The sequence below is a fragment of the Dipodomys ordii genome, unplaced genomic scaffold, assembly GCF_000151885.1.
Source record: "Dipodomys ordii isolate 6190 unplaced genomic scaffold, Dord_2.0 Scaffold113, whole genome shotgun sequence".
In the NCBI taxonomy this organism is placed as follows: Eukaryota; Metazoa; Chordata; class Mammalia; order Rodentia; family Heteromyidae; genus Dipodomys; species Dipodomys ordii.
In genome coordinates this window covers 1,933,943-1,948,523 of record NW_012267329.1, presented here as the reverse complement: position 1 = coordinate 1,948,523, position 14,581 = coordinate 1,933,943, and the positions used below count along the sequence as shown (strand labels likewise).

Here is a 14,581-nt window from a genome sequence, read left to right as displayed (position 1 = left end):
TTTGCAATAACTGTGCTTGACCTTGGCTTATTAATCAATTAATTAATTAATTTTGAAATAATAAGGTTTAACCTCGGGGTGTCATGATTGAACAACATCTCCAGCCCTTTTGGCTCTACTAATTTTTGATATAGGTTCTCAATTTTTTGTACAAGCTGACCTTACCACAATCCCATTCTATGATTCCTGCCATTGCTGGGATGATAGGTATATGCCACTGTACCTAGCACTTTTCCATTGACATGGAGTCTCTCAAATATTTTAGCCCAAGCTGGCCTTGGAAACTTGATTCTTCCAATCTCAGCCTTTCATATGGCTGGGATGAGAGGTACATACTGCTATACCCAGTTATTGGTTGAGATAGAATCTTACAAACTCTTTGCTCAGTCTGGCCTCACACTGTGATCATCTCAGTTTCTACCTCAAAGCAACTAGAATGATAGATATGAGCTATTGAGGCATGGCTTACTAGATTGACAATTATCTTCTCAGTATATTGAAGATATCATTCCATTACTTCTTAGCTTCAATAGTTGTGGTTGAAAGGTTAGTTGTTATTCTATTATTTTTTTGTATTCTTGCTCTTCTTACTGCTATGTGCTGTAATTTTTTTTTTGCCTTGGGGTTGTGTGGTTCCATTAGATGATATGTCCTTTTATTTTTTCAGTACTAGGGATCAAACCTAGGATATTGCAATTGCTAGGCAAGCACTTTGCCACTGAGTGACATCCCAGCCCAGATGATATTCATATTTATATTGTTGTGGATATGCTGAATTTCTCAAACTGAGGATTTGAAAAAAATTAAGGCATAATTTACTCACATATTGCTTTTGCCTGATCTGTTCCTCTTAACACCTCCACCTGGAGTTATAAGATATCAGACTTTCTCCCTGACTTCACATACTTGTAAACCTTTCCCTGTCATCCTTCCTCTCTTATCTTTTAATTTGTCTCTGGCTTATTTTGAATTATTTATTTAGATCTATTTTCCAGTTTTCTAGTTTTATTACTTTAATAATGTTCATGTAGGCATTTAATTTATCCATTGAACTTTCTGTTTCATTTTTATAGTATTAATGTTTGATATTCTGTTTTTATCCCAAAGCAACTGAATAGTATGGTTTAAAAAGTCTCTAAAGGATCATCTGCTGAGGCCTTGGTGCCAAGCCTGTGACACTGTTGAAAGGTGATTGGATGAGAAGAGTACGAATGCCACCAATGGATCCATCTGTTGTTGAAGTCTTAGTTGAGTTAGAAGTGGGGTTTAGTTGGAACATGTAGGCAACTGAGGATGTGTCTTTGAAGTATATGCCTTGCCAGTGGCTCCTCTGTCTTTCTACTTCTTAGCAGCCCTGAGAACAGCTCTACTCCATTATGCTAGAGGATGCAGCCTTACCATGGACTGGAAACAATGAAGCCGAGTGACCATAGATCGAAACCATGAATAAAAATAAATCTGTAAGTTTTTTCCGTCAGGGGCTGAAAACCAACATTGATCATTTGTATAAAATCTTGTTTCTTACTCATATTTTCAGTCTCCTACCAAATTAAGTATATTATACAACAGATTTTATATCCTGTGTCTGATTGATTTTGTACTTGAAGAATTTATGGATCAAATGTGACTGTTCACTACTTTTGAAGTGTTAGCTCCTGGTAGTTTTGATTTTTTTCCTGTCTAGTTTTTGGTTTTTTTGTGTGCTGTTTTTAAATTTTTGAACTTGGATTACTTAAGACTCTAGCTGTGTAGCTTGAGTACTTTTGTAGCTTGAGTTAAAAGAGTCTTTTTCCAGACAGAATTCATACTTGATATGGACAAAATAGGCCTTGGGATCCCAAATCTATGGAAGGTGAAGGAAACCTGTTCTGTAGTTGAGAAAACATAAGACTAAGAGGTATTAATTTCTTCAGATATAATATTCATCTATATCACTTAAATTTTGGCCTCTATATTAGTTTCTTTGGGCTGTTAACCAGATTGTTCTATTAACACAAATTTGAGATGTTTTTGGTAGAGCCAGGTTTTCTCTAAGGCTTCTAGGGAAGGATCCTACCATATCCCTTCCATGGCTTGTGGCATCATGACCCTAGTTTTTATTCACATGGCCACCTTCTTTCCACGTCTGCCTATGTCTACTTGTTCCAAGGATACCAATCATATCAGATTAGTGCCCACCAGTGTTGACTTCACCTAAACCTGATTATATCTGCATAAAACCTCATTCCAAATGAAACCTCATTCACAGCTACAGGAGGGTAAGAGTTCATATTTTTAGAGAGACTCACCTGAACTCATAAAAATTTTTAACAATTTCTTGCTTCCTTGCCAGCTCATGAACACAGTTTTATATGCTTTAGAACTTTTATAATCATGAAGCATGCAATCATTCTATCTTCTACTGTATGTCAGCTCTTATTTCACAGTCAATTCATTCTGCCACAGCAATTCTTTCCCCTTTTCCATTGCCTTATGGACTTAGAAACCAGAAAAGAAAGTCATAGTAGAACTGAGTTTAAAATAAGAGTAAGACTTTAAATGGGTACATGGGAGACATGATTGTGAATAAAAGAGAAGAAAAGTACTTCATAGACATTTAATATATTCTGGGGTTGCTCAAAGGGCTTTTATTCTTGGATAAGTAACTGTGGTCTATGTATTAAATCATTATGATCTGGAGTTGGATCCTTTGTCTATATTTTATGTGTTACATGACCTTGAGAACATTCCAGGTTTTTTTCAACTGAATAAAGGGGAGAGGTCATTAAAAAGTCTACTTTAAAGTTAGATAGATATGGATATATGACAGAAGAACAATGCTTAGCTTCTTTCTTGGCGCAGAACACTCAACAATTGTGAAAACAACTTTATCTCTATGTTCCAAAATACATAACAGTTTTGAGTAAGTAGTCTCTGGATAAGCAAGGTATGAAAAGTAACACCTTTCAGTTTTACACACAATTCAGAGGTAATAATTAGCCATATGATGTCTTTTGAAGAAACTGAGGCATTGAGAATTACAGCTTGTAAACATGAAAACAGACACTAAATAGCAACACAAATGAGAATATCTGGCAAGGTGATGGTCCATTGACCATACACCATTGACCATATACCATTGCTGTATTCCTTCAAGTAGAAACCACAACTTAGATTACCCAGGCTCTCCTTGGTGTATTCAATTCTACTAGCTAACAGGGTTCTGGGGGTCCACCTTTTAAAAGTCACCTTTGTTTCAACTCCAGTCACACTTCCTCTCTGACAAGTAGGAGGGAAGCCATATAGAGGAAAAAAGCCAGACAACATTTTATACTGTATTTTAAATCCTGAACACGAAACCATGCATAGGTATTTTAACACATTTGAGAGCCTCATCCAGGCCCACATTCCCGAATAGTATTATCATTTAAGGAAGGAAAAGCCAGAAATCTCCACCACTTTGTGATTGACTCACACACATGTTAGAAACAGAGTTCACAAATCTAATTTCTTTCTGCATTCCAGGACATTTTTATCCAGAGAACACAAGTGACCGGAGGCGGTGCTCAGCCTGCTCAGCCAATTCCTGACAGCAGCTCCGAGTGAAACAGATTGTGTTTGGGGGCAAGCATTTATCCAAGAGCTGTGCTGAAATGAGATGGTGAGGACGCAGACGTTGAAAAAATGGCCAGTGGAAGGAGAGCTGGAGAAATGAGGGTGATTATGCAGGCACTGTCCTCTGTGAATACATTAGCTCCCAGGCAGCCTATGCATTTCCACTGCCTCTAAGCAATTTCTTGGAGTTTCAGTGAATACAGGTGTCTAGAAGTGTTTTCTAAACCCAGCTTCATACAGGCTGTTCCTATGGGCAGCCTTCAAAGCCCTAGTATTAAATCCTCAGACAAGTTGAAATCCTTCTGCCAAGCACTGTCAGGTCCCATAGGTACTATGAGGTGCTCGCTATAGTTGCTTGGTTAGGGCTCATTCAGGTGAGGGTCAAGCTATACTTAGGGTCAGCCGTCTGTTTCATGGAGTAGGCAGCAGAAAGAGGCTAGACCAGGCCCAGACACTATGGGCAAAATGATAAAGTAGATCACTACTTAGAACTAGCCAGACGCTGGAGGAGGTTTCCTCCAGATCTGTGCAAACAGCTGGTCTGAGGAAGGAAATCTCAGATGAGAGCTATGAACACCAGAAGGCGTGAGGTGAGGTCCGCTCCAAAAGTTCCCAAGCCTGTAGTGTTATCAATCCCCAGACTATTGGAATGATCATAGGGACACACTGTAACTCAAACAATGAGCTTGCTAGGGACACTTTCTGGACATGGACATCTCCTTCACTGTATCCATCATTGTATTACTGCCAGACTTTATGTGTCCCTCTAGAAATCAATCTAGGGATTGATTTCTAAATAGGTCAGGGAAAAGAAATCAGAAAGCCTAGGAACTATGCCCAAAGGGTGAGAAACAAAGTATCACCTATCAGGGAGTCACACCATAGGCTGACATTTGCAAAGGATGGGCTGACACCCTTTGGGCAGGATGGGTGGCTACCTCAGGCAAATGGTCTATGGCAGAAATGGTCCTATAGATCTGGCCAACAGTGGTGCTGAGGGTCCATCTTCTCCAACCTATATGCCTATTAGGTCTTCAAGGGAGCATAGCTTTGCTCAACCCAATACATTTAGTTTGGTTTTAAAGAAACTGTCCCCTTGAATTGGAGCTCAATTCTCCCATGTCCTGGACTGCAGGAAGCAGGCTCCCATGTCTTCTTAATCCTGAAATGCCAAAAGGCTCCATCCCTCAAGTCTTCTTGCTTCTGGCCCCAATCGTACAATGGACCAGGACTAAAGACTGGACATCCAAAATCAGTCTGTGACCATCAACTGTAACCTCCCATTCTCTACCCCCAGACTCAGTCACCCTCTTCAGAACTGCACTCAGCCCTGTTGTCAAGAAACCCTACTCACCCTGATCCCAAGCTCCACGTTCTCTCCTCCATAGACCTCCATGCCTTCATCTAAGAGGCCAATCTCCTGGAAGTACTGCCGATCCACAATAAAGCAGCCAATGAGAGCAGGGCTCCTGCAAGGTGAAGGAGATGAAATAGTGGTGAGTCGAGGCAGGCTCCTAGGAGCTTCCCAAGGAAAAGGAACTTTGTATCGGGGGATCTGCCCTCTCTTTTCACTTGCTTCCAGAGACAGAGTGGCCTTCTGGGTCTTTCCTCACCCAGCCATTCCCAGGAGGCTGTTTATGAAGGCCCTGGGCAGGCAGACAGTTCCTTCCTGAGACCAGCCATTATTCCCTGCTGTGTGTGCTTGTGTGTTTGCCCAGGAAAGCAGTGCTCACTGTGCTGGTTTAGATTAGTGATCTGTCTGGATCTTAGAGCCTGACTTCTAAGCCACAGAGCCAGACTATTTATGCCTGGGCACCCAGGGCCACGTTGCCTGCCATCCCTAACTGAGACTCCACATGTCAACCTTGGTTCACTTAAGAAGATTGGCTGGGACCAGGTTGTATAGGGCTTTGGGTAGCACAGTAAATAATTTATAGACTTTATCTGCAGGTAGAGGGGTGTCCATGAGGAATTTTAAGCAGGACAGTGGTATAAACAGATCTAAATTTTTAAAAGGGATACTCAATGGCTGTGGAGTGACTGACTGGGGAAATGAGAGGCTGAGCAGTCCAGTGTGAAGCTTGTAGCCAGCTCAGATGAGAGATGCCAAAGACCTGCAAGAGCTTGGAAGAGATGAACTAAGAGGGGGAGAGGAAGTAGCCTGGGTGCTAATGGGTTTGTGGTCTGGGTAATGGTGAATTAGAATCATTCAGCCATACAGGGTATGGGGATTATCAGTACAGAATGTGGGGGATGAAGCTGTTTTCAGAAGGGAGCAAGCGTTCCTATCCTGGGAAATCAATCTTCTACTGTCTGTGGGGCATCAAGAGGAGAGAGCTGGCAGGTAGCACTTAGATAGATAGTGGAGTCTGGATTAATCAGGATCTCAGGCTGGACCATCATTGCAGTGGCTTCTTTTCTTAGAGGGCGGGGCTCGCACACCAGCTCCAGCAAAGGCCTGGCCTGAGACTTCTCTGAGAATGATTCACATTAAGGAAGCAGCAGGAGCTTGTGCGGCTGCTCCTCTGCTGAGAGCAAATGACTCTGAATTGCTCTCTTGCATGCCGCTACCTTTCCTAACCCTTTCCTGGCATTTTATCAGCCCATGGCTGATTCAGTGGGGGAGAGAAAAGGAGAAATGAGGAGTCCTTAGGGATGCAGGAAGCTGTCAGTCAATCACATGCAAATAGACCTGTCTTTGACATTGGAAACTCATCAAGGCTGAGAAAGAACTATTTTGCAGGCTGCTTCCCCTGGGGATGCTGATACAGAAGGTTGCTCAGGCAAGTTGGTACTCTAGGTTCATATCATTGCACTCTACTCTAAATTCCTCACCTTCCTGGGACTGTAGATGTACCAGCTATATCATGTCCCTGAAGCAGAATGAGATCCTTTCTGCTGGAGAACACTGGACCCAGGACTTAGAGGTGAGCATCATGGAACTAATCTTCCATCTAGCTATGCGTCTCTGAAGTACCCCATCCTCTCTGAGGCTTCAAAATCCATCCATCTTTATGAGCTAGAATCAGTAATAACTTCATGTGGACTAAATCAAACAGGGTAAAGCTTTTGAAAGCCTCTTGGACATAATTGGTACTCAAAAGATCATTTCAAAAAGATACTTGTACGTTAAATAAGACAAGAAGATTCCCTTTCTAAATACAGAGTGCTTTAAAACATTGGCCCATCAGAACAGGGTCTCAGTCTTTTCCTCTGCAATTCTGATGGTTAGCTATAACATGATTCAGAAACAGCTCTCCTGGAGCATGTGGAAGGGGCCTGCAAATGCCACAACCAGCATCTCAGAGGGACACAGGCTACCCTAGGGTAGTCTATTATGTAACTGGCTAGGATATCAAGTGGACCCAATTCGCCTGAAAAGTGTTACAAATTTATAACCTCTTCATTCCAAAAAAAATTAGAAATAGTTTATAAGAAAATGTAAGCCAGGTATAATAGCTTAAGCCTGGAATCATAGCTACTCAAGAGGCAGAGATCCAGGATCTCAGTTTGAGGCCAGCCCAGATATAAAAATTCATGAGACTTCATCTCAATCAATGGCTCAGTGTGGTGATTCACCTCTGTCACCCACAATCACACAGGGAAGCATAAATAGAAAGATCAAAGCCCAGGCTGGCATGGGCATAAAGTGATACCTTACCTTGAAAATAACCAATGCCAAAAGAGACTGGGGGGCAGAGCTCAATTGGTAAAGCACCTGCCCAGTACATGTGTATATGGCCCTGACTTTAATCTCCAATATTACACACAAAAAAAGGAAGAAAGAAAAACACTGGAAAATAAAACTAATGCCTGCAAAGATGTAACTGGGGACTAGTTAGAATTGGAATGCACATATAGACCAAGTACTTTCTTCATGTTTCTGAAAGTAGGCCTGGAAACTTGGGTCTGAGCTTCCTGTCAGCTGAGGTAAGGAAACATATACAAGGTCTCAGAAATAAAATCTACCATTCCCATATAAAAATGTAATACCAATTGATTCCTCAAGGATAGCAAGGCTTTCTTAGACCAGCAGTTGATTTGAAAGAAATTTTTCATGTGGATCTTTTCTTGAATGAGGTCACTTGAGGACCCAGTGAACAATCTCTAAGACACTCTTTAGAATAAAACTAGGGATGATTCTGGGCCCTTTTATATCCCCATGTGTGGGTAAAACACTAAAATGCAGTTCCAAAGATACATTTGTATAAACCGTAGTCTCTGCAGGGCTGTCTTCATCTAGGAATAAAATCAGGAATGTTCTTCAAAACCATCTATAAATGTAATTTTCCTCAATCAAATATTTTTTAAATGACAAAATGGAAAGATATAAAAGATGAAGTTGATGACATCCTTTGGCAAGGATCTAAAATGTACCTTTGCTGATGATGATTGGCCTATTATGTTTAGAGAGGGGAAGAGAAAGAGCTAATATCCATATAGTAGCCTGTAAGAGCTTCCTTTTCTTGGTGGTATGTTTCCATCAACTATCACTCAGCAGATAAAAGCAGGAGTCAGACACATCAATTCTGTGTCTAACAGTAGCCCAGTAGGGGGATGATGACAAGCCATGGAGTCTGGTTGACCCAGAGGATCCTGGCTACAATGCCCAGAGACTTTGGCAGATGTCTTTTCTCAGTCTTGTACTCTTCATTTTGTAAAACAGTGATGGCACTTCAAGTCAACACCATGTTATGAGGAAGACCTATGAGGGCCAGGCACCAATGGCTTATGCTTGGAATCCCAGCTACTCAGGAGGCTGAAATCTTAAGGATCAGACAAATCTGAGATGCTCTTATCACCAATTACTCAGCAAAAATCTGGAATTGAAGGTGTGGCTGAAATGGTAGTATGCCAGCCTTGAAAAGGCCAGGTAAGAGTACAAGCTCCAGTACCAACACACACGCACACACACACACACACACACACACACACAGCACCCAGGTAAGAATACAAGTATAAAACGATTATATACATCAGATTGATAGCAAATATTCAACAACACAGAATTGTGGCACAGGCTCGGCAGAGTTGGCAGCTGCTGTGTTTGAGGGTGTATCAAGAATCTAGGTGTTGAAACTCTGTAGCTTCAATGGTCCAAGCTTCAATGGTAATGAAAGGTTGTGGATCCTTCAGAAGTAGAGCTTACTAAAAGATGATTAAGTTATGTAGGATCACACACAAGAGATTCATGTAGTTCTGACTGGGTCAGATTAGTTCCTGAGAGAACAGATTGTTATAAAGGCCACCAACATATTTGTCCCCCTCTGTGTATGGGTTTTCCCATTTCTACTCCTGCTATATGATATCATCTGCCTTTGTCAGAGGTTAACGAGGTAGCTCAACCCAATGTCACATGTTTAGCCTTCAATACTGTGAACTAAATGAATCTATTTTCATTATAAATTACCTGGCCTCAGGTATTTCATTATACTAACCTGAGACTGACTAAGGAAATAATAGAAGTAACCACAGAAAGCAGAAATCTCTTCCATCCTGTTTTTAATATGAACATATTTTTTTCTTCTGGCAAGGAAAACAATCTTAGGTAATAATCATCTATTTTCAACTAAAGTTTTCATAATCTTTCTCTGTCATGGCAAACAAAGCAACACTGGTTTCTAATCTCTTTTACTCTAGAAGTGGCCCCCTAGGATATTTCCATTGCCTCCCGTTGTGTTTAACAGGCAAGGAGTACAGCCATACCTTATCATCAATGCAGATAGAAACACGGTGGGTGGACATAGCTGTGGCAGGAGTCCAGACCCTAAAAGCAGAGGCTGCAGTTGGGAGTCATTCAGGGGTCTAGCAGTAAAGACAGAGAATTTTGCATCTTGGAAATGCAAAAATGCAGTTTGAGGCCTTTTGCTTGTTTGTGTGCTTGTTTATCTGAGTCCTATAAAAGAAAACCCCAACACTGTAAAAGTCTATAAGCCCTGTGGATCTGATCTGGCCTCTCTGTTGCTCTAGCATAATTGTGTAGGACTGCCTGGCTCACATTTCTCCATCTAGAAACCTCCTTCTGTGGGCGCAAGAACTTCCACATGGGTGCTCATTCCCACCCTAATCATCTCTTACACACTCTGCAGGAGAAGCTCATTGGTATCCTGTCTGTAAAGGAACTCAGACTTGCCCTGCCATGGAGCTTCCACCTGCATGCTGGGGTGGGTTTTCTTTGTCTGTCTCCAGGCTTTGGGGGACAGGCAGTAAATTGGACCCTCAGCACTGAGCATAGCAATTGCCACCTAGCAGGTATCTGATGGTATTGTGTCCACATGAGTGATTAGAAGAGTGGGTTTCTGAATGCCATGGCGGCTCTTTTTAAAAGGAATCACGAGGACTGGTTATGGCGGATACACCTATAATTCCAGTTACTCAAGAGGCAGAAATAGGACTGTCTCACTTTGAGGCCAGCGGGAGACCTCAAATCTATCTGAAAAACAAGTGGCGTATGGTAATGTAGAGGAAGTAGAGGTAGGAGAATTGCAATTCAAGGTCGGAGTTGGCAAAAGATTGAAATTCTATCTAAAAACAAGCTAAAGCAAAAAGGGTTGGGAATGTGGCTCAAGAGTCCTTGCCTAGGAAACTTGAGACCTAGTACATACAAAATTCAAGGATCTGCAAAACAAACAAAGAAACAACTAATTAAATAAAAGAGATCCTTCGAGCCTGAGAGCAGTGTCTAAGGATCCTAATGGAACTCCCCTCTGCCCTCCCCACCCTCTGTCTGACACCCATTCGGGGCTAGAGTTTAGGGAAGGGCTGGGCTGGAAGTGGAGGTCTTGCTTGGATCCCAAAGTAAAGAGACCCACAGGAAAGAATACTCTACCTGATCGGGGCTGTGGAGTTCTCCAACTTCCACCAGGCCTTGGGGGGATTTAGGTAGCGGCACCACAGCTCCCAGTCAAAGCCCTGGGCGGCCAGCGGGTACTCCTCAATTTCAAAGTTGTCATATTTGATGTTATCAAAGGATGGTGAGATGATCCGCTTTCGGTTCTCCTTTATGCGAGTGAGCACGGGTTCTGCCCTGAGGGGAAAGGAGAGAGAGGAGGGGGTGACTGCGCCCCTGTGGCTGACCAGGACAGCAGCCTCTCCTGAGGGTAGTTCCCCAGGAGAAAGAAGAGGAAACCCACTGCTTCTGGTCCTCAGAGGACTTCCAGGTTAACAAGCAGCTTGGCCACTCCTTTGGCATGTCTAGAACCAGGCTGACAGAGTCTCATCCAGCCTGCTTTGCCTTCCCTTTATTCTCTAACAGAACAAAAATGAAAATGTGAAAGGAAGGAAAAAAAAAGCTCAAAAGCTATGTACGCATGGCCATATAAGATGATGCTAAGCAAAATGAACCCCAAGATATGAACATACGAGGTTTTTTTTTCTTTGCTGTGGTTGTTTTTAATGTGCTGTGTGATTTTTTTTCATATGTTCTTCCCTCTGTGCTATACCCCCTGTAGTCACAGTACTTGATTTTGGTACTCTGCATCTTGTATATACATTTATCTAATTTGGGGAAGGGGAGGGGAATAACAAAATGCTGAAACAAGGACACAGGGTGACCCATTGCACCGATGATACTCACAAGACACTATGTTGAAAATATACCTTTCAATTTTGTGGGGTGGAGGGGGGGGAAGGAGGGAAGGGATCGTAGGAGAAAAACAAAGGAGGAGGTAACAAAGCTTCACACAAAATGTACTCATTATCTTACTCGTGTAACTGTAAGCCCTCTGTACAGTATCTTTGCAATAAAATAAGATTAAAAATAAAACAAAAAAAGAATGAAGGAACCTACATCTCCTACTGAGAGCCAGTGTAGCAACTTGAAAAGGCAGACAGGGAAGGTGGAGGCAACATTTCCTCAACTGCCCATGGAGAAATGGGCAACCAGGCTTTTTTAGGGAATCTAGAGGACCCTCTGGGCACCAGGAGAGTAATGTGTTTGCAGACAGGAATGATAAGCTTCTCATTAATAATACATTCAATGCATAATTGTTTATTCAAATCAGCTTGAAATAGTAAGTGTCCCTCTCCTATCCTGGCCATAAATTCAGTACAAATGCTTTTTAAATAGTCACAAATGGCAAGCAGGGACTTCAAGTATAAAAAATGACTCTGCTGCAGTCTTAATTTGGGCCCGTTTATGCCGGCAGCCAGCCCAGGCTGTATGCAGGCCCCAAGAGTCCTTCCTGCCAAAGGATCCTCCTCTCCTGGCTCCTTGGAAAGAGGCAAAGGCTGGCATAGTGGAGCTGGGGAGGGAACAGACCCTGAGGCCAGGAGGCATACTGGGAGAAACAGTGGGAACCTCCTGGTCCCAGCCATGCAAGTCATTCCCAGCATCTGTGCTATCCATGCCCAAGTGAAGCCAGACTTGGGGTGGCACTACAGACCCTAGGCCTGACAGGGACATGGGGAATAGAGACCCAGTCAGTGTTCAGTAGCACTGTGGCTTTTGCCAGCTCTCTCTTGCCACCTAAACTGAGAAAGGAAGATTGGCTCACACTTGGTTTCACCAGGCAGGAGGCTCTGGGATTGTGTGCCACAATCCTGGCCCTGTGTACCTGTGGCAACATTATGCTACCTTCATACACCTCTATCATACATCTACCCTGTCTCCCAGGTGGGGCATCTGTCACATATCTGCCCCAGCTCTGCTGTGCTGGCTGTTGGACCCTTGTCCTTAGCCAATTACCAGGTACCCCTCTTCCCAGTCCTACCAATAAAGGGACCACACCAGTCAGCACCACACCTGATATTGCTACCATATCATAAAGGTACTGTGCTTTGACCCCTCGACCCATAATCCTCCTGCCCTACTACGGGACAATCCTGTTGTCTGTGTCATTTATATACCCACACTCACCAGTCCCCAAGATTCTCTCTCTCTTCCTGCCAATGTCTCAGCTCCCAGCATGCTTTGTACTCAAAGCTTCTAGGCTACCTGGAGACTCTTCCTCACTCACCAGCCTACATTGAACTCCACATGGGCATCGAAGAGTGCCACCACTGGAGCCGTGGCTGCCCTCCAGCCGCTGACCCGGGAGCGGATGAGGCCTTCCTGCTTGCTGTGGCGCACGACTTTGATGAAGCCGGGCTTCTGGCTGTTCACCTTGTCCACGTACTCGGTCAGCTTCTCCTTCAGCTCCTCTGTCAGGGAGAAAATATCTCCTTAGCAAAGTGCGAGAGGGGCAGGGATCAGAGGACAAGCACCATGCACACTGTTAGGGTGAACTGACCCTAGCGAGGTGAGAAGACCCACCCTGCCCCTAAGTCTCCACAGTGTCAAGGTGGCTCAGTTTTGAAGGAAAAAAAGAGAGGAGAAAACAGTATTTATAGTATGCTAGCCACACGCACAGGTCACAGGCCTCAGACACTGTCTTTAATTTTCACAACAAGATGACAGCAAAATGAGGGCTCAGAAGAGTTTGTCAATTTCTCTTTCTTTCTGGTAGTAAAGATTGAGCCCAGTGTTTCATGAACACCAGGCCAGTACTCCACTATTTGAGCTTTGTCCCCCAGCTTTTCTGTTTCTACTTTGTTTTTGAGAAAGAGTTTTGATACTTTCCCCCAGGTGGCCTTGAACTCACAATCCTGCCTCTGCCTCCCAAGTCAAGGGCATGTGTGCCATCATCACACTCAGCTTTAAGTGTATCAGTTTCTCTAATACCAGGCAGATCAAGAGTAGCAGATTTTCTCATCAGCTCAGCTGTCTCCATTGTCTGAGACTTTCCATTGGTCCTCCCAGGATCCCAGAGAAGCCCTTGCTGCTGAGATCTCAGCCTGGGGCTGTCTCTGTCTGAATCTCCATCTTTCCAGGAGGTGGGAAGCAGGCATTGTGCCACATGAGCAGGTGCCCTGGGCTGCTGCCCACTGTTGCTATACCCAGCTGAGCACCTAACACTGTACTTCATCATGACTGGATTGGGTCCTTGGCAGCTGCCCCAACCCTTCCACCTGGGAGGACACAAGAAAGGTGTTCATCAAGTTTCCCACAGGGCAGGCCTAGGGAACCTCACAGTCATCTGGGCAGAATTTTACAGTTCACTGGAAGCAGTTACCTTTCTCTCTGTGCAATCCCCTGTCTGTTCTGATGGTGACCACGCAGCCCATGTAGAACAAGGAATTTCATGTAAACCACCCTTAAATGAGCCACATTAAGTCCTACTTGTTTTCCCTTCTTCTTCCATTAGTCCAGTTGGACAGACTTTTTTGGGCCATAGGCACAGACCAAGTCTTTTCTTACATACTGCCTTACAGTTGAAGGCATTCTTAAATTCTCACTGAGGACTACTCTAGGCCCAATATCTTCAATTCCTCTTGATAATGCCTCATAACTCATGATTTCAAAGGTTTTTTTCTCAAATTGAACTTCCCCCTCAAGATGTCAATTTTTCTCAAAGGCTTCTAAATTATATGCCCCGCAATTGACTTGAACAACCTGTGCTATACAATACACAAGGAATGAACTAATGGACCCTATGCTCCTGTTAGTGCAGTATAAGGTCCCATAACTCTGCCTCCTTTTGACTCAATTGAAGCTTTCTGCTAACTACACCTTCAAGTTCTTTTCACGCTGTGCTACCAAGTCAGGTCTGCTTCATGTCATCTCTTCATAGCCATGTGTGTGCCTATGTGTAAGCATATGGGTACAGGTGCATTTGTGTATGAATGCATGTAAACATAAGGGTGTATGTGTATGCATATGGGCATGCATACATGCAGTTACGTGCACATACAAGTTTATATGCATACATGTTCACACACATGGATATGTACACACATGCACATAGTTGGACACAAATATGTACACGAGTATGCATCTGTGTGCAAGAGTGTGAATGTGCACATACCTGTGGATGCTTTGAGCCAAAACATAGAATCTTTTTTTTTTTAATTTAATTTAATTTTATTTGTGAACATACTGTACAGAGGGGTTACAATTACATGGGCAGGATAATGCGTACATTTCTTACCAAGCATTGCAGCCTCCTCC

General features: G+C 43.2%; 1 protein-coding gene across 2 annotated transcripts in view; it reads right to left on the bottom strand.

Annotated features, from left to right (window-relative positions):
- The window catches only part of Galnt18 (polypeptide N-acetylgalactosaminyltransferase 18), a 321,219-nt gene that overhangs the window by 80,641 nt on the left and 225,997 nt on the right, over positions 1–14,581 (bottom strand). Inside the window, exons 4-6 of one of the 2 annotated variants that reach the window (XM_013028804.1) lie at positions 12,552–12,735; positions 10,424–10,621; positions 4,949–5,063 (exon numbers count right to left, since the gene is read on the bottom strand). In XM_013028804.1, coding sequence (XP_012884258.1) covers positions 4,949–5,063; positions 10,424–10,621; positions 12,552–12,735 — 497 coding nt within the window. The remainder of the gene's footprint in view (positions 1–4,948; positions 5,064–10,423; positions 10,622–12,551; positions 12,736–14,581) is intronic. The other variant, XM_013028806.1, reaches the window with a different exon arrangement.